This window comes from Takifugu rubripes, chromosome 15 (assembly GCF_901000725.2).
Source record: "Takifugu rubripes chromosome 15, fTakRub1.2, whole genome shotgun sequence".
Lineage (NCBI taxonomy): Eukaryota > Metazoa > Chordata > Actinopteri > Tetraodontiformes > Tetraodontidae > Takifugu > Takifugu rubripes.
This window is the reverse complement of record NC_042299.1, coordinates 2892068-2919104: the sequence shown is the minus strand read 5'-3', so window position 1 is coordinate 2919104 and position 27037 is coordinate 2892068. Positions and strand designations below refer to the sequence as shown.

Here is a 27037-nt window from a genome sequence, read left to right as displayed (position 1 = left end):
TTGAGTTCCTTAAATTTGTCCCAAGTCTGCCCTCTATTTTCATTATTACTCCCGTTAATCGGTTTAACTTCAGATTTTGTGGACGCCGGGCCGTGGAACGTCTGTTTTATTTTGAAAGCAAAGCCGGAAGCGTATCTTGCTCGAGTTGATGGCAGCATGTTAGGTCTGCGCTACGTGTTCAGTTTGGAAGAGTTGTAGGAGCGAGGCAGGAGGGTCCTGGGATTTGCGTGCGTAACGGAGAGAAAAAGTCTCCCGGAGGCACCGACATGAATCCGTCACCGGGAGAGCTTCTCTGACTCTTCATTTTGTCTCATGTTCATACAAGAAACTGGACTAAATGAGGCGCTGACTCCCGGAGGGACCGGGCGCAGCCTGACACTTACAGCCGCCTGTGCGCTCATCACCTGTACCTCGCTTTTTGCGCACTGGCCACGGGACTAGACACAGACAGGTGGACAGATTTTTTTAAAAAAAAGTTCTTGAGAGATGAGTGGGGGGTTATTTTGTGGCCGTGGTGTCTCGGAAGCTGCACGTGGAGTTTGATGCAGTTGGTAGAGACTGGAGAGCTTTTACGCGTGTGTTTGGATGCGCAGCAACTCTGCCTCTGGGTAGCCGCTCTGTGAATGATGAAGCGCCGTCACACTCTGGTCCCTCTGCTGTTTGTGTTCACCCTCGGGACGTCTATATATGGTAAGTTGAAAATCACTTTTGTGTTGCTCTGCGTATGGACGAAGAACCCCGGACCTTTGATTTCCCACCTTTAAAACCAGTCCTGAACGCGCGCCGCTAGTCCTCCTGGTGATACCATGTAAACGACCAGTTAGACCAGCCGACGGGAGAGCAGCAGCCCATATGCAGCCCCGTTGAGTGGCTCGCCCAGGGGACCGCGGATCCACACAAGCATCTGCTCCCAACTGAAATCTGACTTTCAGCCTGCTCATTTATCTCTATTATTGCAGCCATTAGGGGACAGAACACTGGACTGCATGCAGCTGCAGAAATGAGCTACTATAATAAAGCCAGTGGAGGTGTAGGACCAAGTGTACTGAAAAATACATGATTTCTGTTTTTGTTTGGGATAAAAGCCTTTTCCCGGATGCTGCTTCGTTACATGTCACACTGTCCTCTTTCCTTGTGCAGCTAGAGAGCTCCAGAAATAGTTTGGGCTTTTGGAAGTGGCAGAATGTACTGCAGGTCTGCTGGCCTCACCATTTTCTGTATTTTGTTAAAAGGTAACGCTCACTCCTTTGCTTTGGCTTCAGAATCCACAGCAATTTACAGCAGAAAGTGAGGATGGTCTGAAAAGCCTTAGTGTGGGATTCATTTCTGATTAAGACGCTTTTTCACATCAGTTTACGAGCAATCTTGGAAAGTAGCTGTATTCAGCTCTGATGCAACATGCAGTGATGCTGGATAAAGATCATTTTCCCTTACATCTAATTATGCATTTTCTTATTGTTTATGAATCATTTGATTGATATGGGAATCATCACATTAGAAGTCTGCATTTACTGAACTGGAGAACATAACAATAGACTATTGAAATCGAGCAGGTACGATAAAAGAGGGAGAGAGATCAATTTTAAATACTATTAATAAGATGTAATTAATGAATTAGTCAAATAAAATAGCCCCTTCAGCATACATCTTTCCATGTACAAAGTTCTGCATTGTTTTATTTACTTATTCATATTCATAGTTGGTATTTAATTCATTTTATCTTTCTTTTGTTGTCAACTGAGGCAAAGCGGTATTATTTGTTCCACATCTGATGTGACTCAGGCTCCATGGTTGTGGATTACAGAGTCTTTGGCTCTTCATTATTGTCCACCACCAGTCTGCAGTGTTGAAAAGTAATTTTTCTGTGACTCAACGGGGCGGAGACGCCGTGTGACAGCAGTATGTTCGGGCCTGGATCTGGTGATTGTAAAGCTGTCGCATATGAAATGAGCAGCTGTGGTTGCGCTCCTCCGCTGGGCCCAGATGCTCGTCTGGTCTGCACGCACTGCATTGGAGAGATGCGTGCAATCTAGCTAAGACAAAGAAAAAAGCGTGTACTGATTTTACACGTTAGGATTTATCGAACCTCGCTTCTGATCTGAAAAGGAGAGAGTGGTCCAGATTGTCCTGGCGGCAGTCGGAGCCTCGTCTCGACGGGCTCCTCTTCACCCTGTTTGCTCAGTAAGGTGACACCAGAGCCTGGGCTGTTGTTGTCAGTCATCTCTGTCACCATCAGTCAACGCCGCAGTCTGCCTGCGCCCGCCGCCAGCGCACCACGTGTTTGTCACCATGTGGGGGTTAAGTCAATGCACCCGTGCTGGTCACCAGATCAAATGAAGCTTGCACAATTTGGGTTTAGCATAACATGGTCGAAATAGCAGAATAATCAAGGCTGCTCCTGGTTGAACAGTCCCAGTTCCAGTTATGCTCTTTCATTTGAGGTATTCAGGACTCACCATCATCCTCACTGACCTCGCTTGGTTTAATGGATTCCAGGTGCTGTTTAAATTTGGGAGATTTCTTTAGTTTTTTAGCCTTTAAGTAACAAGAAATTGCAGCTATTTCATCCAACAATTTAAAAAAATATTGGGAAAAAAGTGCAGTAATGAAGTTATTTACAATGTGAACAGATTTTTTCATTGCGTTTTGTCTCACTTTGTCTGATTTGACAGGGACTTTTTACAGAAGCTCTGTTTCCAGTGTTGACCTTCATTATATTTTGGCTATTTCTCCTCCAGGCTGTTTTTTTTGGCACTTTTACTTTTGCCTGATCGTCACATATGGTGCTGCCTTTAATGCTGACTTTGATTGTAAAATCCATGAAGGGAAAAAGGACATCATGTCTGTCATTTAAACAGCACGTGATTACATGAAATCTCAAAATGCACTGAAGGTCTGAAGGTGCTCAGGAACCGGCTGTGATCACCACCAGCACAGCTGTGAACCCTAACGTGTCTACACACCAACTCGGAGCTGTAGCAGAATTTCAGTTATGGTTACAGTGACTGAACTCTTCAGTTAGGAGAAAAAACATCTGTTTCCGACCCTGCTGTCAACAAGCTTTATACTTAATGTGAACGTGTAGTTTGATCCCTAAATGGTTGCAATATTATTTTGTCACATAAAATCAAGTCATTTCATTTATATAGCATCTGTTACAATCAATTTCCTGGGTGCTCGGCAGAAACCCAGCGCCTGACAGCCAACGAGCAACAGTGGCGAGGAAGAACTCCCCTTTAACAGGAAGAAACCTTGAGAAGGACCAGGCTCATATAGAGAGGAGGATGGACAGAGAAGAGAATGGACACACATCATACATGCAAATACATTAATTACACCGAATCACATAAAATCAAAGCCGAAAATAAGCAGTGATCAGATTAATCAAGAGTTTTCTGTGCAGTCCTGATGTTGCTTTTGCTTATGTTGACCTTACTGTCAGTGGTTTCTTCTGTGTCCAACTTTTCAGTCCGCAGAGACACATATTAGGAGGACATATTAGGCTGTAGTGAATCGTAGTGACCCCCAAAACAGATTTTTGTTCTGTCTTTAAGGCACCTTTGTTCAACTGGAAAATAAAATCAGAGGTTTGTTGGTAATAATTGAAATCTGACATCAGAATTTGACCTCAGTGTCTCGAGATGATCATCTACAGATGAGGTTTGTGTAACCTTGATTAAGTCTCTTGTCATCAAGGCTTTGTCTATAATAACCACACAGGGGTCCTAGAAACTCATTAGAATTTCTTTAATTCTTATTTCTCTTTGTTGAGACTTTATGCTCAAGCATCCTCAAATTATTTACCTAAAAGTAGTAAAATATGATTATTAGCTCATTATCAGCCCTTTTCCTCTACAAAAGGTGAATTTTGTCTGATTATTCTTGACCTCCTTCAGCCGCTGAATGCTGTTCTTACAGTACCTGCAGATTCGGGCAACACGCAGTGGCGCTGTTATAAACTGACACCACATATTTTATTTTGTGCCGAGAAGAGGACAGCGAGAGCTTTGTCGTCACTTTGGGAGCAAACGCACACTTCCCCTCCCCCAGCTGCCTCCCATCTGTTCCTCGCAGATCAATCAGCTTGTCAATAGCTCAGTGCGTCTTGCATAATACAATGAAATACGCTGTGCATCTCCTGAAAATGGACCAAGTTTTCAGCCAGCTCTTATTGATACCCGGGGAAGAACAGATGAGCTGTTACACAACTTCTGTATGACTCAATACATTCCTAAAAACTGGTTACCAGATTGGATTGGTATGTTTCTGCAGTTAACATCAAGGAAAGCCATTGATGTGCATCAACAAGAATACAACTAGTTATTACAGATTAATTGGGATTTGCTAAAGCAAGGGAGAATAACGGCCTCAGCTTTGTGTTTGCAAGTGCCTTATGGGCTATTGTCAAACCAGATGTATATGTAGTGAGTTAATTCCCAGTGCTGGGTGCCAGAGCAAACACAGTCCCTCTTAGATTTCCCCATCAAAGCACTGTGACGACACCAAGCTCTGTTTAGCAGCGAGTGCTGACAGGAGAAGTCAGCTATCGCTCCTCCTCGCAGGTCTCAAGTGCAACATACCCGTGGGGCCCCGCACAATACGGCCTGAACGCCGCAGCTCGGGCTGCAGACAGATGGATGGCCTCCAGAATTAGTTCCAGAGGTTTTAGGAGGGCTGGCCCCGCCTTAATTGTAGCTACAGAAAACTGATGTGAACCAAACACCCTTAACACTGTGGAGTAATACAACTAACTGGGCAACAGTCAGTGCAAAGAGCAAAATAATCCAGTGTCATGGAAAATGTCCCACTCATATTTACTCATATTTACGCCACCTTTGTACAACAAAGGTGGCGTAAATATGCTGAGGAAATCTGTCCCGATGCAGATATCGCTGAAGAGAAGTGACAAGACAGGATTTTTGCTCCAGATCTGCTTTTATGGAGCTGATCATTGGCACATATTTTATCTAGCCAGCTCTGCAGAACCCAAAGAATGGCTGTATGAGTGCGGCTAACCAAAGCAGAACCACAAATGTAACCATAGCAGGATTTCAGGATACAGAGTAGTCCTGAAGGCACGCGCTTGGACTTGGGTAATAGACGGTTCGTTGCAACATTAGTGTTGTTATTTTGAGGGCAACATCTGATTGAAAGGAATATTGTGTTGCTGGTCATTGTCCAACAGAGGTTGTGGATTCTGATGGGATGTCTGCAGTTGTTTCTGCACAGCGGCAGCCCCTGGAGTTACCTGACGTGAGACAGTCCGAGGGTCTCTGCCGCTGCCTCAGGCAGCAGCTGTGGTGCACGACAGTGTGGGATGTCCTGAAAATGAAGATTTGGCAAATATGAAATATGAAAAAGCTCATTTGATCTGTTATCACTTCTGTCCAAATCTGTCATTTAGACAGTCAACAGAGAGAATTTCAGTTTCTACTTTGGAAATGTTCCTTTTTTTTGTTGGAGTAAGAAGTCAAGATTTTTTCTCTAAGTGCATATTTTTCTATGAACTCTTAGTAAAGGAGGGGGGGGGGGGGGTGGGCATCACCTAGGCTGCGTCGGCCATTGCTCAACCATTTTTTAAGTCTGGCAACCGGCAATATGCTATCCGATATGCAATATGTAATAAGGATGCTTTCCATCCTGTCTCTGATCATTCTGTCATACTTTTTAAACTTGGGACAAACCCAGAAAATGATGGTTAATGACATCTGACCATAAACCTTTTAAGCGCTGCATGGTGTTTTAAGGTTTTAAAGAGGGAGGAGATCAGCACAATAGTGTGTTGGAGGACTCCATTTTAAAAGAAAACTATAGGTTCTGTCCATATTTGATCAACCTTTACGTTATTTGCACAACTCTTCAGCTTTCTTTTTTTACATGTGGACTCAGGAAGTCCACGTCTCGACCCTTTCCTCCCTCAGTGATTTGCGTGATGCATGCGCTCAGACAGATAGCTGATAGTAATCAGACTGTGTGCATGTGTGTAGACGTGGACTCAGATCTAATATGTTGCTGTGGGCCTCACAGGAAGCCGGTGGCATTTCCCCGCAGTTATGGTGGCTCTGTTTGTGAGAGCCTCTCGAGGCTCCCCAGCCTTACCCTTTAATCACAAGCCATGTTTGTGCACCCAGTGGTGAAGCTGAACATTTGTGGTCTGGTCTGTGGGATCTCCAAGGCCCCTTTGGGACACTGTCCTGAGGTTTCCAGCAAAACTGAGAAGCACAGTGAACCATTGTTGATGCCTGAATGAACATCAAAACAGCACAGAGGAGCATCATGGCAGCAAACATCTTTGCCAACACCAGGACCGCTAATATCTTTTGTTATTTCCTTCCCCAGTTTTTGTCATTTGTTACTTCTGGTCTGCTGGGCTTCCCATTAAAATTAAAGGCATTGCTCTCTTGTTCCTTCGTAACGCTGCAGCCCAACGTTCCTCTCGGTGGAAGAAACATGCTCTTCCACTGAAACAATTGGATGCTAACAAATGAGATTAATCTGTTTTGGATGATAATTTCTGCTTTATGGAAATAGTTTGACAGATGCTGCCAGAGTAGATTTGCAGAACCCCTGTTTCAATGTTACTAGATGTTTTATAGGAGAACATACTGCAGGCTGAAAATAGTGTATTAATTCACCTAGATGGGGTGCTGCTCTTGGAACTAAAACAGAGTGTAAAGTAATTAAACCCCTGGCCTCACAGTCATAATTTAGAATGAATTATTCTTTGTTTTAAAATGGTCTTTTGGGCTTTGTGGTCTTTTTTCTGCCTGTCCAGAAAAGCTACAGTGTTTTCTCACTATCTACAGTGAAAAATACTTCTCCCTTGTTCATTTGGTCAAACACTGAACCAAACCGCTTTTCTCTGCAGAGAACTTTATTCTGCTTGGATGTCTGGACTGTTTTTCTTCTCATTTTATTAAAGACTAGCAGAAAGAAAGCAATTGAGCCCCCAGCTCATGAATCTGTTGCCAGCCCCTGGAGGGACACGATAAAAACACCCGATTTCCTTTTTCAGCATTGACCCCGCCCATTAGCATCAACACAAGCTCAATTAAGGATGCAGTGTCTTTTCAACCAGCGCTTTCTTTGTCATTCAAGTGGCCGACTTTGGCCTCCCTACAGGGTCAAAGAGAAGCCGACTGCCCCCTCCCCTGTCTGATCCCCATTGAACTGTGAATTCACATTTGCAAATCAATTATCTCCCTTTTTTGAGAGGAGGAGGAGGAGGAGGAGGAGGAGGAGGAGGAGGAGAAGGAGGAGGAGGAGGAGGAGGAGGAGGAGGAGGAGGAGGAGGAGGAGGAAGTGGCTACAAAGCAATAAAACAAGTTCTAACAAGAGGAATCAATGCAGAGTCCGTGGTCACTTCCTGTTTATTGAAATAACACAGTAACAGTTGCAGTTATATTCAGCATCAGGGAAAAAGGTTGTAAAATGTAACCAAGGTAAACTCTAATGTTAAGTTGCTGGACCTTTCATGACTTCCTGTCTGTTCTGACTGAACAGCTGAAATAAACAATCTCTCCTCTGCTTGTTCTTCAAAGATCATGATGCTCAGTCAGGTCACCAGATCACTTTGGCTGAAACAACCCGTTCAACTCAAAAGGAAACTTTAAAGCCAAAAACATCTGGCTATTTTTGCAGCAACAGGCGGTTGGTTATCTCAAGTGCAGAGTGGGATTTGGCTCAGCTTAGCCTTAATTTTAGTTTCCAAACTAGAGCAAGTGTTAATCTTCCTTTTTGCCAGGGCACCACTGGGTTGAAAGAAGCTCTGTGAGTTCATCACGCAGAGAGAAAAAGGTTTAATCAGCATGGCTGGAGACCGTTTAAAAAAAAAAGATATTTTAATTTGGCATGTGTAATGACAGCATTGAAGCACGTGGATGAGAAGGTGTGACATTTCTGTTCACCTCGTCTCACCTGTCAGCTAAAGTGATGCCGAAACAAACTCCCGATGAGCAGATCTCCTCCTCTTCTGATAGCCGACTCTGTTTTTCTTTCTAACAACAAATTCTGTCGAGGCTTTTTAGCAGCGTCAGCCTGAACGTACACACAGCTCTAATTAAATGGTCCAGGCGATCCGACAGTCGCTTCTTTGACCTGCAGCTACATTGTAAATTTCATTGAACTTCCCACCTCTACAGTATATTTTTGGAAGAACTTGTGCTTCAGAGTGAAAAGTCTAGTTGAACCGTGTGTCGAATCTTTAAGCTCTGTTTTCTTGTGTTTTGAAAAGGAAGCAAATCAAATGATCGCAGGCGCACTGTGAGTGTCGCAACTGCTGCAATCACGTCGGGCATAAATAACGCGAGGTGATGCTGCCGAGGGTGTTTGGCAGTGCTATTCTTTGTGTTTTATATCACACTGAGCCACTTTTTCAAAACCTATCGGGTGAAAAGTTCTTTCTCAGCATTTTATCCCCATTCTCAAAAGGACGCTTGCAGCTTTTAATCATTTCTTCTTCCTCCGCCACCCTCTTGGACTCTTCCCTCTTGTCTTCCCATTTTCTGCAGACTAAAGTTAACTTTGACAGTACGGTATATAAAATATCTGGCTGTCTGTGGCTTTCTGTGACCTTTGAACTCACCTATAACTGAACAGGTTTGCCTGGTTCAACGTAAAGTGTTTCTGCTGTATCTAATTTACACCTCTGTGCTGAAAACTCTATTTAACCTTTTTCACTGATAACAAGAGGTTAGAAGTTTCGTCTTGGTGTGATGGAAATGCTGTATTGACCAAACATCTAGTTATGCTGCTAGAGCTACATATTCATGCTAGCATTGGTTTTAGAGAACAATGATTCAGTCAGCATTCTGCATCTTGATCCAGTGGTCACTTAGTAATCAGTTATCAATAACCCCCCTGTGGATTTGCATCAATTTATATGATGGTTGATAAGCAGTCATGATTGCAATTTTGTTATGAACTGGTTTATATCACCCGGTTCTCTGTTCATTACTTTTTAAAAAAAATGAGAATTATCATCACTGGTCTGCGTGGTCTCTAAGGAAATCACTTTTATATTTAAACATAATTGGAACATTGATACCCACATCTGAATGTGAGAATGTAGCGGCTGTGTGTGAGCTTGTACATGCTTGGAGGCAATGTCAGCAGGCTGAATGACTGAGGGACACTTTTCTGAAGCGTTTGCCACATCTTAAATGGTTTAATGTATGCCTCAGTCTCAAAAAAGGAGAGAGGAGAGCGAAAATGTCAACATGGACACCCCTTCAACCCTTGGTGGCTGCCAGATTTGTCCATAGAGCGTGTTATTGTCTCATTGTCAGTCCAGCCAGTAGTTCATCTTTACGTCCTTCTCGTCAGTCACTGTGGCTACTGCAGCATCCCTGAGGTTTTATTAGCTCCCGTGCATGGTGCAGGGTTGTGGCTGTGTTCTTATAGTACACCATGTGTGGGAGCTAATAAGGCCTTAGAGGGTCCAAACTTACTTATTAGACTCCTTTCTGAAGACAGCCCGTGGTTCTCTCCAGACTCTAGCTGTCCATGTAAGACGTCAGCTCGTCTTTAATCCTGACCCTTAAGCACGAATGGCTGGGATTTATTTTTCTGTCAGTCAGCATGCAGATTTAAACAGTGGTGCTAATTGTCAGGCGTAACCCTCCTGGATAGTCTGGTCATTAGCCACTGCTACCACATTGATGATATTTAGCTCAGACACAGTTTCCTCATTACTTGATCCAGGAAGCCACAATGGTAGATTTAAGTCTTAACTTTTAACAAGGCAGATAGACCAATTATAAAGGTTTCCTTTTTTTTTTTTTAAAGCTGGTGTCAAAAACATTAATATGATGTCTAAATCAGCACTTTCTCCATTTTATCAGCTATCTTTCAGAAGCTTATTGGAATAGCACTAAAGTTTACAATAAACATACAAAAAATATACTGCACATCTGGCTTGAAATATGAAAGAAATGATGACAGTCTGATGTCAGTCTGAGCATGGAGGAACAAATGAAACACCGATACGGAGAGAGAAGTCTGAAAATCTCCTCACAGTCATGACTGTACAGCAATTATCTCTGGCAAGTGGCGCCTCATGTTGTCATTCTTTCAGAAGCTCTCCAGGGGGAAATCTCACTTGTGCCTCGTGGCTCTCCAGTTTGTGTTATTGCTTTTTATGCATAATTGTACTGCCAACATGCTGTCATTCAAATTGAAAAAGGAAGAGGAAGGATAGATTTGCTGGGGATTTTTCAGAGCTGACATATAGAACGTCTCTGTCTGCCTTCATTTATCACTTTCAGGCACACAGGAAAGGGTCTTAATAGAAACACGCTACGTTCAAGCTAACAATCACTTTGAATACATTTATCAGAATCTATCAAATCTTTAAAACGCTCCCTGTTTTTGCAGGATCTCGACCGAGATTAGAAGATGCAGCTCCTCGCATCATAGAACACCCGTCTGACCTGATCGTGTCCAAAGGCGAGCCGGCCACCCTCAACTGTAAAGCCGAAGGCCGACCTACTCCGATGGTGGAGTGGTACAAGGATGGCGAGCGAGTGGAGACGGACAGAGAGGACCCTCGATCCCACCGTATGCTCTTACCCAGCGGATCCCTCTTCTTCCTCAGGATTGTTCACGGAAGGCGGAGCAAACCCGATGAAGGCGTGTACGTTTGTGTCGCTAGAAACTACCTCGGTGAAGCGGTCAGCCGAAACGCATCGCTGGAGGTGGCGAGTAAGTGTCGCACTAATATTTTGACCCATGTGCCTGCGTGCATGTGTGCGTGCATGCATTCTTTGATGGCAAGGTTTGGTTTGGTTGTTCTACAGCAGGGGTGTCCAAACTTTTTCACTGAGGGCCAAATACATAAAAATATAGGAGGGGCTGGGCCACTTACTAGAAATTAGGTATATAGCCTTAACTTTAGTGTATTAAAGTTAGAAAAATCAATTAAAAGTGGTCAAATATGTTATATTGTTGAATATAATTAAAGACAAAACTGCCTTCATCACAGCTTCCCATAAATGGATCTTTATTGAGTTATTCAGAAAAAGCTTTGGTAGCTCATTCCCAGAACAGCAGCCTCAGATTTCTTCTTAGAAGATTTACAGTACAGAGATCAAACAATAAAGGGGAAAATGGAACTGGTAGATTTCAAGCTTTTTATTTAAGTTATTAGGCTTAGGAGCACACCTAATAACGTTCACTTGAAATGGTTATCAACATTAACAGGCTGAACTGGACGTGCGTATAAATTTAGTAAATTATTCTGGTGAGTATCAGCTGGGTATGTAAATCGGGCCATCAAGCTGTGTGGTCCTGATCTGACACCACTCGGGCCAAAAATCCTGACAAATGTCACTTGATCAAGGAGCAAATCTGCATCAGATGAGATGAGCTGCTTTTGCATGTGCAGTGTGTGCGCTGTACACAGCGGTGTGTACACTGTGTGTTAACCAGAAAAACGCTTATTACAAAGTGATGCGCAAAAGCAGGTTTTCCTTTTTGGTGGAGTAACTGCCTTGATGCCAACAGTAGCTTCCCCTGGTGTTAAAACTAAAAAGTCCAATATACTCAAGCAAAAGTACGGGCCATATTCTATTCTATTTATAAAATGTCTTGCGGGCCAATTAAAAATGGACGAAGGGCCACAGTTGGCCCGCGGGCTGTAGTTTGGACACCCCTGTTCTACTGTATATGTTATATCTGACACATCACATACGGTAATTAGATTTTTCTAAACCAGGGGTGCCCGCACTTTTTCAGCATGCTACTTTTCAAATGACCAAGTCAAGAAGATCTACCTACTATAAATTTGCAAAACATACATTTATTCATAAATATATTGAGGATTCTTTATATGAACCATCTATGTTGGTGTACCTCCCATAACTACATGAATCCATATTGCTCAATACAAATCTGTGTATTTTTTGTCATTACCTTACTCTGATGACTTGCACTGAATGGAATCAGCCAGGGATGCATAGTCCGGACAGTAGCTGCTTGTTCTTAACGATTAAGTGACCTGGAACGAAGCTTCGGTGGCTGCCTTTGCTTTTCAAGTCAGCTGTGAGAAAAATGACTGCTGTTCGGACAACTGGGATTTTAGTTCCTTCACCTTTCTCCTTCTCGGAGGGAAGTTAGTATCGTAGCTTTTATGAACAGTCGGAAAATGCCGCTCCCCATTTCCCTTTTTCGGTATAGCGATGACAGACTGGCAGATGAGGCGAACACACTTTGAAAGTGACAGATTGAAAAAAAAGTCCACCTCCCATTCCGTATGGCAATGGTACGTTTTTGGCTTTTTACTTGCTCCAGCTCCCCCACTCATTTTTAGATCCTTAAGTTCAGAAGAAATAAATTGGAGGCTAACACACTAGCTTGCTAGAACGCACCGTTATGTGCGCATGTGCAGTGACCCCTCTGTCAGAAAAAGCATGCGATCGACCCACAGTAGCTTTGATCGCGAAGTTCTAAACCATTTGATGAAAAATGGTTAAGCTTCACGCCTGAAACCAGTGAAACGTTCCTTTGATTATTCCAGCTTGTAGTGGGCAGCTCTGAAGCCCCCGCTGGATGGTTATCACGATCACTAGGGTGACTTATCTCAAAGCGTCACCCCTGACCTTGGTGTCAGATCTCCAGGCAGCTCACACCTTCACCCCCTCCCACCCCACCGCTCTGCCCGCTCTAGACACCCAATCTCCTCTCTATGAAGAGAGCATGGCCTCTTGTCATGTTGTGACCAGGCCTGTTAATGTAGATGGATGACAGTGAGCACCTGCAGAAAGATAATAGTTGTCGCCACTGGACAGAGCAGATAGTAAAGAAAAAGGCTAAATAAATGAAATGTTCCAGGAGGAGAAAAGACCACCTCGCCGTCCCTCCAGCAGACATCATTTCAGTCCACATAGCCCAGTCACATGCTATTAGCAGGGATGCTTGGGTCGTAACAACATGAGCAGCAGCAAAGTTAAAAAAAAGGTGATTGTGCGATCACTGTTTTCAGAACAGAGGATAAATCAGCTGCTGCTGGATTAAGAATAGAAACAACTTGACAGCTATGCTGGATTTTTGCTTCTATTATCTATTCTTGTCTAATAATTTGAACAAAAATAAGCGGTGACATGACTTAATTTTCAACATTTTCTCTAATCCTTCACTCTGGCCTCTCCGTTTTCACTAATGTGCAAAACCAAAGGGCTCAAGAAGTTCTTTCACTTTAACGTGCACCAATCGCTGTAAAACTGTAGTCGGTTCACTGCAGTAAAAACCACTGAACCCTCAACCTTTGTCGCCTCTCTAATCTGCTCTGGCATTTCCCTGAACACTTTAACTTCCTTATCAGGCTGCATTTCATGACAGCCAGCCTTGAATCAGCTTTTATTCTCCTGTAATAATTAGGCTTTGAGCAGCGCCCTCCCTCACCTTTCTGCAGCAAAAAGGCTGAATTTTGGCTCATAATGAGCTTCTCTTCTTTATATGAAAGGCAAACAAGAAATGAAATGAAATAAATCATTTTTAGAGGGAGGGTAATAGAAAATAGGAACAATATGGGGCTGCAATGTGCTTTTGACCTTGGTTTTTGAAGTTTTTATTCCCCACAGACGTGGCTTTTTCTAATCTTTAAACGCTGAAACCTAATGGGTAAATAAAATGGTACAAGAACTTTTATTAAATAATAAAAAAATTCAAATCACCCTATCAAAATAGGTACAAGAAACATCTATACCGCTAAATGAAGACATGATCATAGAATCAAAGCTCATAGATTATGAGTTTTTTACTGATGACATCTGCCTAAACCTCCTGATAATCTCCAGATTGTTCCTCTGACAATATTAAACATTCACCAGCTCACAAATAGTCAAATGATAATGTTGCATTACTCCTGTGCACACAGTCCAATCTGCCTTAATGTTTTCAGGCCAGGCTGACACAGACTTGAGCGTGAGTGACGAGCGTTGCTGAGGCGATCGCGTCTTGTTTGTTTGCTACAATGAGATTGAATGTTAAATTAGTCTTTGCATCAACAGCAATGAGTGTAAATGAGGCTTTCTCTGCTGTTCTGCCTGTTTGGTGACCACACGATGCACCTTTGTGGAAAATGTATAGGAAATAATTAAGCGGAATCAGAGAAACCTTCAGCGAGGCAGCACACTAAAATGAATATGCTGAATGGTCATTTCTTTTCATGCCCCATGCAAATGTTTCGTACAAAGAGATTAACTAATGGTTGCTGTTCCCTCTTATCCACTTTAATCAGAAATTGACCAGATCCTGATGCTGTCTTTCCTGAAGCCCTCACAGATTCACAGATTAGCATCCGTTAGCCTTGGTGGCACATTGTAAGCATGGATTTAGCTGTCTACAGTTACCCACAGCAACCCACAAACACACTTTCTGAGAGAGGGACAGATTGGACCAGACAGACAGACAGACAGACAGACAGACAGACAGACAGACAGACAGACAGACAGACAGACAGACAGACAGACAGACAGACAGACAGAGAGAGAGAGAGAGAGAGAGAGAGAGAGAGAGACAAAGAGTGTATAGAACAAACAGTGCAGCAGTGCCAGAGCCAAGCCGAGGCTACTTCCTGAAACACAGTCTATGTGACTCCTCGGGGGCCGGAGATATGGCCCCTGGCACATAAACTGTCCGGAGATGCCAGTATGCTCAGTGTGGCAGCAGAGAAGATGACACTGTTGTAACCCGCCACTTTGTTTTCCAGCCTGGAAGCTGAGAGCTGAGAGCAAACTCAAAAGAGCTGCTGCGGCTCAGCCAGCATTGGTAGCATCCTCCGCTAACCCCTCTCAGCAGTTGTGGAGTAATTGCTTCAGCGTTTCCTCTTATTCTCACTGAGAAAATAAAATATGTGGATTAATGTCATGTTTTTAATCTGTACCAAAAGAAAAATAATCAGGCATTATCTAGAATGTTGGGAACAGCTGGGAGCGTGTTACTTGTTGCTGTCGTTGACAGTTCAGCAGGCTGGATTCATATTGAGGTGTCTCCTCCTGCACGGTGGGGTTACTTTTCCCTATCTTGTTATAGTCTCTCTGCAATCTTTTTTGTTGAGTTGAGAGTTTCCTTTAAACACAATTTCTCTGTAATGACAAGTCCCATTGTTTTGGGCTCTGGGAAGTTTGGATAAGCTGAGGATATTTGTCTGATTCCTTTGTGTGAACATATTCAGTCAAGACGATGGCTGCAGGTAATATAGACTATAGCTCAGTCATTAGAGGTGTAATAGACCGTCAGTATCGATCGCTCCCTGCTTCACAGTTCTCAGATAATTCCCTGTGACTGGAAACTTTATTCATCTGAACTGACACTTTCAGGATCATCTGGAATTCTAACAATTATATCAGAATAATCTAGATTCTCTTTTACTCATATTGTATTAAGAATGTCAGATGATGTTTCCTTTCTGGCTGAATCAGCCTAAAACTTGTAGTCACTCGGCCCTTCCTGCTCAAACCTGACATATTTTTTTGGTTACACTTCTGTGACTATCGTGTGGGGTTTTTTTTTTTCTGTCAGCAGCCGTGAGTGAGCACACACGGCTGCGAAGAAGAGAGACAAAGCTATAAAATCAATCAAATGACAAGGACCATTCTTTCATAGTAGACATTGTGGTGGTTGGCTTTCTATTAGAGTGAATCTGGTCGGCGTGCAAAGGCTTTGTGGTGCATTTTTACACAATCCCATGCTAAAAGTGGGGTCTTTCTTTGCTTATAAACCTTGTAATCGAATCCTTTGTGCTTTGGCAAGCCGTACTTGACTTGGCTTTTTAAGTTAAGAAAATCACCAAGTGTCATCTTACTGAAGCATTCCCTCTAAAAATGCCTGTTTTTTCACCCCAATCCTCTCTGATTTCATGCTTTAAAAGAGAATCTTTGATCCTGAAAATGTCGTGTGCCATGAGCAGAGGCCAATTCATGTCAGATGCATAAAAGTCAGTCAAGCACAATAGAGCCAACAGGCCAGACACCCTTGGGTGGGGGTTTGACATTCACAGGGACTTGCCCAAGCTCCCAGCAGCTCTTTCTGTCTGTTTTATACCTCTGATGTTTTTTTATTAAGCGTGGTACAGCTCTGCCTGCTGAATTTATATCTCATGAATATTCACGCTGACAGGGGACTGGAGAGGAAAGGTGCTTTTTTGTGATGTTGATGGCAGTTGGGGGGTGGGGGGGGGGTTCTTTTTTGTTTGAGCCCCTCAGACTGACCATTAGGACGTGAAATAGAGCAGGAGAGCTGCAAGATGGCAACTGACTTATGGCATGTTGGTGGCTAAACAGGTGAAGACATGGTGAGTGTGTGTGTGTGTGTGCATGATTGGAGCCAACTTTCCCACTTGTAATAATCCTTTAAACAGCAGTGTTGGGTAACAGCTGAACATTACTGTCAAAACGGAGATCCTCCTTTCTCTTTCCACACACACATACACCCCCCCCCACACACACACACACACATTCTCACATTTCTATTTTTATGGGGGCCATCAAAGACATAATGCCAACCAAACCCAGCTCCTGATCCTAAGCCTTACCCTAACTATAACCTATGTACAGCTCTACATGGACTTTTCCTAGTGGACCAAACATGGACTTTGCTAGTAGAATGAGGATTTTGATACTCATATATACACAAAACCTCCTTAACCTTAAAATAACCATTTAAGATTGTCGTTAGAATTTGTCATCATTGGTGCTCTAGACCAAACATGTGAAAATCATTCATGACAAGAAAAACTGCCATGTCTGCATAGCTCCAGGTCTTACAAGCTTTCCTCTGAATCCTTGAAATACTCCAGATTTATTATAATACTGTCAAGGAAAGTTGTGTAGCTGAATAACACTTCTCATGCTCCCACATCTATGTAGAAAATTACATTTCAGGCTTCTTGAATGCAGGGAAAGGAAATAAGGTGTCGGATTTGTGGGGTTCGGTGTTAGGAAAGTGTTCCAGTGAGAGAGTTGTGATAAAAAGAAGTCCCTGCCCCCCTCTCCTTCCACAGACCAGCCTCTGTAAGCCGCCCGCTGTGCCTGTCATTAACCCCAGTGTTGGGGAGACATATGGGCCCTGATTGGAGCTTTGTGCATCATGCTGTCATACCCGGCGCAGTGATCATACATTTTCACACGGTGGAACTGCGGGTCCAGCTAAGTGACCACTAAAGGCCCCCAACACCTGTTAGAATTCGGAGAACGCCGACCGGAGTGTCAGCTGATGGGAGACGAGTGAACGAAGCCGTAAGCTTGGTCAGGAATGCAGTCAAGGCATTTAGAATAAAATACAAAACACTTTGGACTTGTGATGGGTCAAAGCTGGGTGTTCAGGACATGTTTAGCTGTCTGGATCACACACGTGAAGACTGAGGATGCTTCCTCAAACCTTCACCAGTGACAGCAGACTTTCCTTGTCTGCTTCAGTGTGAGTTCTCAGGTGTGTTCATGCTTCACTAATGGGATTGTTAAGGACAGAGCTGGCGGCTATTCTGTTCTTAAAAGATGGGGATCAGATGGCCAGAGTGAGGCCACGGGGCACGAGCTGGATTATCAGATCCACACCCACCAGCCAGACCCTCCTCCAGAGGACAGCCATGAATTAATTAGACCACTGACAAGAGTGTGTGTGTCTGTCTGTGTGGGTTGTAAAGGATCAGTTGTAGTGGGGGGTTTTCAGGCGTTGACAACAGGTGGTGCAGAGAACGAGCAAGAGTTTAAACAACAATGCAGCGGGGTCACGGGGGATGCACGGGTGCAATAAAGACCCCACGCACACCACCGTGGTGTCCAATCACATCCCATTATCTACAAGAGCTGCCAGCCACTGATACACCCAGATTCTTCACATATGCCCACAAACGTCTGTCAGTTAGTGTTAAGCTGCTTTCACACATGCACTGTAATCCTGACAGTATTAGGATTCCATAAAGACCACGCATTTGCATTTTCGACCCAGATTTTTCACTTGTTGATTACCTTGTGCTCTGTCTGGATGAGACTCGTGTGCTAATACAGCATTAGAACCACTGAAGCAGCTAACAGAGCTGGAACTCATCATTTTCATGAAGGTTTAAAAGTATTGAGAAAGACCTAAAAAAAATGGTCAGAGGTGAAACATCTCAGAGGTGAGATGTAAAATTCATGGCACAATGTAGCTGGATTTACATTTACATACATTACACAGTTCTGTTTCATGAATTTTAACAGCAACATTCTCGTATGTTGTAATGTGGCATTTAAATATGCAGATTTTCAAAGGTTGAAAAAACGCGTAGACCAGGATTAATTTCAACATTTACCATATTGAAAGGCATTAAAGCCGAATGCATCTTGAGTATTAGTTAAGAATGTGATTAATTGATAGTCATTAGTTTTGTCATCAGATGCAAATGACCCAAAGCCACTTTGGCTCATTGAGGCCAACATTAGCCCTGCAGGGATGCTAACGGGAGGAACGGGTCTGTTGCCTGAGGGTGGAGATTAAAAGAACTAAATATGAGCCAGGAAGCTTGGCTTTAATCCCACACAAATTAATATTGTAATGACAATAACAACAACAATATCATTCATTTGCATTTAAAAAACTTTTTACAGTAAAGCCAGAAAGTGAACACGACAGGAAAACCACAATCACTCCAAATTACCGAGAGGATATGAAAGAACAGCGGGAGATGGTTAAAATGGTCATTTTCATTTGGTTTATTTTGGTTTCCTTTGTTGTTAAAGAGGAAATAAGTGATTCTGTTCTTTGAAGCACAGGTGCATTCAGATTTATTCTTGTGTAAAATGAGCTTTAGTAGTTTTGGCAGTTCTAAATGGACATGTTGTACCAGTAAATGGGAGTTTTAGTGGTTCAGAACAACATTTTTCATTGTTTATTCCAGTGATGACATCACTCATTTCTGGTGATACGTTCTCTTTTTGACTGTCCTTTTTGATTTCCATTTGATAGTCATGCTGTAGGTTTTAATTTGCATTACTTTGTAAATATTCTGGGTGCTTTTTTTTTTTTTTTAACTTGCTTATGCTACTTCCTCTGTATTTTGGTCTGATTTTCTGTATTTATGCTCCCATCAAGCCACTGTTAAAAACATTGAGATGCTTCAATAAGCCTTCTCTGTCCTTAGATTAACATTTCCTATATCTCTATTGAGAGAAAAATCATCCTTCAGTGATTTCTGTGGCCACAGCAGACCTAAGCTCTTTGTATTTAGATATTTGATCTGTCTGGAGCTGGTAAATAGAGGAGCAACAGCTGTGGAAAAGGCTTATTGATTTCTTTTTCTGTGTATTTATGCGAGTTTCATTTTGTCATTTTAAAATGTGTTCCCACCTCTAGTTAGAAAAGGTCAGCAAGTGAATGCTCAAGTCGTTCAACTGGAGCTGAGTGCATTTCTGGCTTAAGATGCATCTGCTTTTAGAGTCTGTTGACAGGGTGGAAAATTGGAACTGTTGCTATTGCCAGTCGCACCACGTCCGCCATGTTCACACCCACCTCCGGTCCACAGGACCGACCAGGCAGGCAAAAAGGGCGGGAAGTGGATGATCACATACCTTCTGCTCTGATCCTGTGGAAACTTCTCCCTCTACAGGGTTACAATTTAAATGTATAATAATGTTAAAGGTATTTCACTTATTTCCTCAAAGAAACCAGATGAACACAACAACCCACCAACATTAGTGACAAATCAATAAAATAAATCTAGAAATAGAAAATTGGGTCAGTTCTTCCAAAACTGAAGTGGTCTGATGGCAAAAATTTGAAAGTAACTCACTCACAACCGGCGTTAAGATGTGATTGTTTGCCCAAACTTATAGGCCTCACAGAATGGCGGCGACGTTTCCAAACAGCTGACGGGGTCTCCGTATTTAACATCCCATCCATCCCTGACAGAGGCAAAAATGAGACTCACCAAATTCATCACTTGTGCTGCAAAAACTCTGTGCCAGCAAACTCCATGAAGTAGTAGGGGAGCGGCTCAGACCCCATTTTGGTTATTAAAGGTCCACATTTCATGTTTGGCCTCAACTTTAGCCACTGCTAATGCGGTTGAGGTGCGGCTGTGTGCGATTGTGTCTGTGCACTCCCACAGGTAAGAGCGCGTAAGTACCGTAAGTAGCTACGCCCATGAATTTTTGAAGGCTTTAAACACTGCTTTCACATTCCGAGTGATATGAGATGGGATTTAACAAATACAGTTAGCGTTGCTCTGAAAAATGGAACGCTTCCAGGTTGTAATGGAGACGTGCGAACTTTCATTGTTGCCTTCTGTTGCAACATGCTTTTAATTTGACAACGCTGCCATTGTTCTGCCTGGGAGCAGAAAGGCACGGTGCTGCAGTGGCGTGACTCCTGTTAACGTTGACATCGCCTTATTGTTGTCAAGGCATTCTTGACAGTGTTTATTTCCTTTATCTCTGTGCGACAGTCAATAATTAATGGCTCGTATGCGAGGGGGCGCATTCTTGGAGGGGGCTCTATTGTATGTAGTAGTGGAATTCCCTTCAGGTTGAGTTAAAGAGGGGTTCTGATTTTCCGGATGGTTGAACTACAGTAGCTTTGACTGGGCCAGAGGGTCAGCTGTGGGCAGTGTGTGGTAGTCGGGTGGTGGGGTCACAATAGCTTCTCAACAATCCTCAGTGACCCTCTTACCCCACTAATATAGGCCACACGACGATGGCCATTACTAGATTAAAGTAATCCTCTTTTCAGGCCCAGACAATTGCTTTATTAGCTGACCACACAGGAGCTCGACCACCTATGCAAGGCTATTGTTGTGGGGGCCCTCCATGTTGTGGGGTGGGGCCAGCACAGGAGATTTAATGGTGTTTTGCAAGGTCATGCATACATTACATATTTGTCTTTCTTCCATGAATGCTTTTATAATCCCATTGTTGCCATATCATGGAATATATTGCTTGGATTACAATCCAAGTGCAGCTGGCCTCCCTCTCTTCTCGGTCCATTTTCCTCCCTTTGAATCCCTCTCATCCCTCATGATTTGGCCAAATGGCTCAGACTAAAATATCTTTTCATGTCGTCCCTTTTTTTGTGTTTCAAAGGCGCTCGGGCACATTTCCAAAAACCATCTCCTCTCAAACCACCTCCAAAATATCACCGCTGTCTCTGACGGCGTCCCTCAAACGTGTCAGTCGAGGCTTCGCCTGATCATTTTTTAAATGTGATCGGGGGGGTTGCTAAGAAATACTGGAGTCGCTGGCACATGTCGTGTTTTGACAGGTTTGTGTTTGGGATTTTTATTGGATTCAGCTTTTATTTTATTTTTATTTAACCTTTTATGACGTTTAGAGAGGATCATAGCCAGGTCTCATCCCTGACATTTAAGATATACGTTTGTTCTTTGGTGCTTATAAGACGGCCATTGTATAGATACACCCTGTATACCAAACATAGAACAGACACGGTCATGGTTTTGCTTTTGAGTGAGTACTAACCTTAAACAAGACTTTAAAATAATTAGAAAAGGTTTGGAGGTCACCCTGAGAACCATTTTTAATTAGTTGGTGAAATCATCTCCTAAAGAAAATTCTGTTTCATTCAGCTGTGATAATGATTGTAAACCAACCTTGACTGTGCTCCATCGTTCCGTCTCAGAAGTCAGAGCATCACAGGATGGGCCGGATAAATCTTAAAGACTGCGTTTGGATGATGTGATAATATTTATCTATTGAATTAATGTTTTTCTCCGTGCTTCTCAGTGCAGAAGGTCAAATTTGAAGGTCAATTAAAGTAGCGCATCTTTGAAATAAGACACAAATCTCTTGCTCAAGGACGTTTTAGCAGACAGGAGAGTTTAAAAAGGGCTAAAGAAGTCTATGTCTAAAAGCTGTTTATTTCTAATCAGGGTTTTGGCACAGCTACAGCATTTCTAGTTTTCTGATATAAAAATGATTTTAACTGATACTCGATGGCAATCTCAATTTTTTTTTTAGTGTGTGAGTTTTGGGGGAAATTTTAAAAAAGTGATGACTGATGGTCGTCAATTTGGGAACAATTTCATCTGGAGAATAGCGTAATGTCACACACCCTCTGCGTGTGTCTGTGTGTGTGTGTGTGTTGATCTCAAGCTCTTTGTTTACAAGCCGGGCGTGTTCAAGAACATGCATGTGACTCGCTTCCTCCTCCCTCCTCCTCCCCCGTAAAAGGCTGCAGCCCGTGGACGCACATTTGAAACGAAATGGCGGAAAGTGGAACAAAACATTCACCTGAAGACAACCAGGATCCGTCATGACAGCAACACTGGGGAAGAAGTTACTAAAGTGCCTGCTGACACCATTTGATGCAGTGACACACTAACAGTGACACACTAACTTCATCATGATTAATTTATAGACAAAACAGCAGAGAAAACCTGCTGGAAGTTGACTCGTTCGCGGACTTCTAACGTCATTAGTTACTTAATGAGCACGCGACATGTTGCACAAAATGGTGATGTTGCAGAGCTTTGTTTGCAGAGGAGGCGAGAGGCCCGGGGAGGGGGGTGGGGGCTCATCGCACACTTCATTTTCGTCTACAGACAGCAAACCAACAGCAAACCTAGCCGTGGAAAAAAATTCACTTATTGCCCCTTTAAAAGTTGGTCTTAAAATAGGAATGTAAGAAGAACTGATGAATAGCTGATGAGATTTAATCGCATGTCTCATTTGCTGCCCTAGTAGTGTGGGGTGTGTGTGTGTGTGTGTGGGTGGGTGGGTGGGTGTGAGAGACAGTTGCTGGGGGGGGAGCTTTTAGTTGGATTGTCACCTGCTGCTGTGGCCAACATTCGTCCTGCGGGACACTGGAGGGATTTACCTACATGTGGAGCGAAAACACTGTGTTGAAATGTACGCACATGTACTGCAGCTGTGTTCTTGTGTGAGATCATTGGGGGTACTCAGGGTGTTTTATTTTAAGGATAATATGGGACTTTGTGTGCGTTGTCACTTTGCTGTCATCTTATTGTGATGTGACTCTCGGCTTGTTTGCAAATGCGGTAGTTTTAGGCTAATATGGCTGAAAGTCCTCCGGCATCTTCTTGTTTGTCTGATGGAAAACAAGAGGCAGAGCAGTGAAGTGGCATTGATGGAGGCTCCACGAAGCTCTGAGCGCTCACGCGCTTCTCTTTAATTGCTTATTTTCATCTTTAGTTATCTTCCAAAGCATTCTGAGCGATGCATCATTGCAACCTGGACTTGACAGCTGTAAGACAACAGACTTTGTGTTTATAACATGAGTTCAGTGCATTTTAATGTCATTTTCCCACACCTTTAAATGTCAAAACACATACAGTTTTACTATCTGCTATTGGATGGATTTACTGATGACGCAATAGGAAATTCTAGATGAGATAATCTGTAATGTAGACTAGCAGAGCTGTTGTTTTATTTACTTTATGCCATTGGAATTTTTGTATATGTCAAGCCGTGGGTGCAATAGTTGTTGAGTTCATAGATTTAATGGTTCCAGCCTCACACTTTCTGCTGTGTTAATTGTTTGCATTTGCTATCCTCATCCTGAACTTTTTGACTTTGGTCTGTAGCAATTACATGTTAGCCCAACTTTTGAAGCTCCACATTGATTTTCCCCACCATGCTAAATTTAATCTGTTAGCATTTATTCAGCAATCAACCCACTCTAATGGTGCAGATATGCGCCTCTGTTTTGAGCTGATGTGGATATCACCTATAGACCCTCTGTGGTCCGTGGTGGGATCAGAAAATGGTTCCCACTACTCCTGGTGGAAATGTCTCTGTCACATTCTGGGGGATTTGTGCTAATGCGATGGTCACCAGTCATCCTGAACCCCTGTTCTTTAACATGTCATGGGCCATGTGCTTCATTAGGGCACAGAAACATGCAGGCATGCACCCGCCCACGCACAATTCCCCCTCCCTTCAATTGTGGCTGATAATGAGACCCTCCTGTTGTCTCTGACTGCAGCATGTGGGGCCCCCACTTATATTGGCTGCGCTGCTGCCAAGTATTAGACCTTTACACCCATATGGCTGCAGCTCATCCATGCACACCCCACCCCCTTCCAACATGCCACACTCTGACAGGACCATTGACTACATGTAGAACAGGATGCTGAAAAGATGAGGCCTTTATGAGCACTTAAAAAGCTGTGAAACATTGCACCTCAGCATGCATGTGTTCTAAAAGCACTGGGGAGTGGGGGCTTTGCTCCGACTGTAACATTTAACTTGATTTAAGGCAGAATTTCACATGTAGCAACATTGATATCATGTTGTTTGAATTATTTAGGCATGGTAAACAGTGTCAGAGGGTGAAATTAATATTTAATAGCATGTAATCTTGGGTTTTCCTGCTGATTATGTTGCAGGAAGACTTTTATCTACGCTAATGACGGACTTGTAATCTTCCTGTAATGCATCGCCATGACTCGTGGATTTGATTTCAGTGTTATCCAAGCCCGTTGGCTCATAATTGGTTTTCCCGAGGCTGACTGTGAATAATGCCAACACTTTCACGCAAGACTAATTCGTGCCGCAGAGAATCGCAGACACTCTCTGCTTTGATTCGACTGTTTTTCGTCTTATTTTGAATCCAGTTTTGAAGCATTCACTCAAATTGACCGTCGGATCTACACTGAGCTTCGCAGAGATCATTTCTCATGCTGTCTTTGACCATCTCTCCCAGTTTGGTAGGAGGGGTCTGGGTTATGGGGGAGTGAGGTCACAGCTGTTGTTGCTAAATGGGCTCAGCTGACAAAGCTAAGCAGCCTCAGCAGCGGCATAAATGGCCATGTCAGACATCATACTAAGGGACAAAAGTAAGCAGATGGGGGTACATTTAAGGAGAACAATTCACCAGACGTTGATGAAAAGTACATGTGTGATTTTGTGCTGAATGCCAGACTGTACAAAGACCAGGTTGAGAAGCTGTCCGCTCTAGATCGGATAATAGGTTTTTATTCATCAACAAGGCTAAATTGGATGGAACCTTCAGCCCATACAGGAAGCTTCTTTCCAGCCTGGAGCTCTTTGTCCTTTTGGAGATCAAGTAAACAAATTTATAATCTTTAATGATAGATTTTGTCTACCTTTTATCCATTTTTGCTCCATTAGGCTTCATGTTAAGCCCCTTGTCTGATCTGATCATATCTACATGTAGGTAGTAAAAATTTTAGCCGGAAATGTTACGTTGAGTTTTATATTTTTTTTATTTGTGTCTGTATTTTAGCTTGAATCGTCTGATTAGTGGATGCAGACGGTTTTTGTTTGCTGCCAGAGTTGCTCGATCCGTGTGCGTCTGTGTTTACATTGGGTGGGTGGGGGAAGCAGCTCGGACATCTGTCTCCAACTGTGAAACACCTCCCCACCAGCCCCCTTATCACCAGCCAAACCCACAGCAATATCCTGTATGGGCCGTTTCATCATGGGGTAGCATTTGATAGCGATCAGGGGGGGTCCACTCTGGGTAATGACTGTGACTTATAAAAGATGGCTCCCGTTTTTGGTGAAAAGGACGTGGAGGAACACTGTGGTGACAAGGCTGCATGTATAGATGAAGAGAGAAGCTTCTAACTTACAATACAGTAATAATATTGTACTTTTTTAATATCAAATAACATGATCACATGAGAAAAGTCATGATTCTTCACCTGAGGTAAAGTATTGCAAAAACAAACTCCACAAAGAGCAGATGATCATCCTTCACTGCTTGTTTTAATCAATATACACTTCTCGCTCTCATCAGTGGTCAACACACACTGCTTTACTGCCCACACACATTTCCGTGTGATTTATATGTCTGCACAAAGTGACTTTCATGTTCTCACCCCCAGGGATTAATTAATTAAAACGCTACAGGGCCTTAACGAAAAGGATGCTCAGTGGTTCTCAACCTGTTGATGATGATATAAAGAGATTCAATCTTCAAATCAAATATCCACGTGTGAACGATTGAGACGCCCCAACAGAAATCTAAATCTGTAATCATATTATATGGTGATACTGATGCCTGACATATATACAAGGATATATCTGATTTTCCAGAGTCTGACATTAAACATTTATATTTCACATCTCTATATTTCACTGCATATCTGCCCTGATTAAATCCTGCCAAGGATTACTGTGGCTTTGTTGAAGGGGTTTAAAGAAAAGGTCAAAGTGCTCCCACTTAATATGGGCCCCAAGGGGTCTCATGGGTAATTGCCACTATGCTTAATAAACTTCTAGATCGCATCTTACTGCTCACATCTGCAGTGTGAAGAGCAAGTGTGAAAGATCAGCGTCCCCTGGAGTCATGATGTTAAAAATGCTGTGTGATAGGTCATTTTAGCAGTCTGTTTAGCAGAGCATCTTCCTGTTTCCCTTCTGACTTTATACAATAGGACAGTTTCCTCAGCAATTTAATCCGGGTGGTCTCATGGCCTGCCAATATTGATTGGTTAGCAAGCCAGGGGTGTGGTTTGGCATATCATTCCAGGATTGCTGGGACCAATGGGATTTGTGCCCCAACTGCACTATAGCTAAGTAATTGGCCATCAGGATATGACTCAGTCTAAAGCCATAAGTGGGAACTTGATCCCTCTAAGACAAACAGATTAAAGTTGATCAGGCTGTTTTTTTCAGACTGAGTTTTATCAGGGCAAAAGCAAGCTCAGGCTCCATCATCTTAGGAAGCAATGAAAAATATCCTGGGTCCTCCTCAAACACGGACGCGCCCACCTCTCGTGACCTTCGTTACGAACAAAAACAGGCTGATATATCGGCTCACTTTCTCTGAGTCTGGCACTTTAAGGTGACAGCAGGAGAAACGAGCCTTCGCGCAGAAACGTCTGACAGTGAGATTGAATGAATTCTCATCACACGGGCCCGATAAGCAAATGTCGGAGTCCTCGGTGTGGATTCATTCAGGTTAACGATGATGGCGAGGGTGGCCGTGATAACACGGGGCTCCGTCCTCCTGTGTCATTAGTCAGATTGATCGGTGATCCTGCCTCCTGCGCTGTGGCATCACAACATCATCGTTGCTGTTCCTCACACATCTGAACACAACAGTTTCAATATTTTCACAT

At 43.1% G+C, this 27037-nt stretch overlaps 1 protein-coding gene across 6 annotated transcripts in view; it reads left to right on the top strand.

Annotated features, from left to right (window-relative positions):
- robo3 (roundabout, axon guidance receptor, homolog 3 (Drosophila)) overlaps positions 1-27037 on the top strand; it is an 85711-nt gene that overhangs the window by 29848 nt on the left and 28826 nt on the right. For 5 of the 6 annotated variants that reach the window (XM_029848819.1, XM_029848817.1, XM_029848818.1 and 2 more), the window contains exon 2: positions 10375-10701. In XM_029848819.1, the coding sequence (XP_029704679.1) occupies positions 10375-10701 (327 nt within the window). Of the gene's footprint in view, positions 1-186; positions 691-10374; positions 10702-27037 lie in introns of those variants that run through there. The other variant, XM_029848821.1, reaches the window with a different exon arrangement.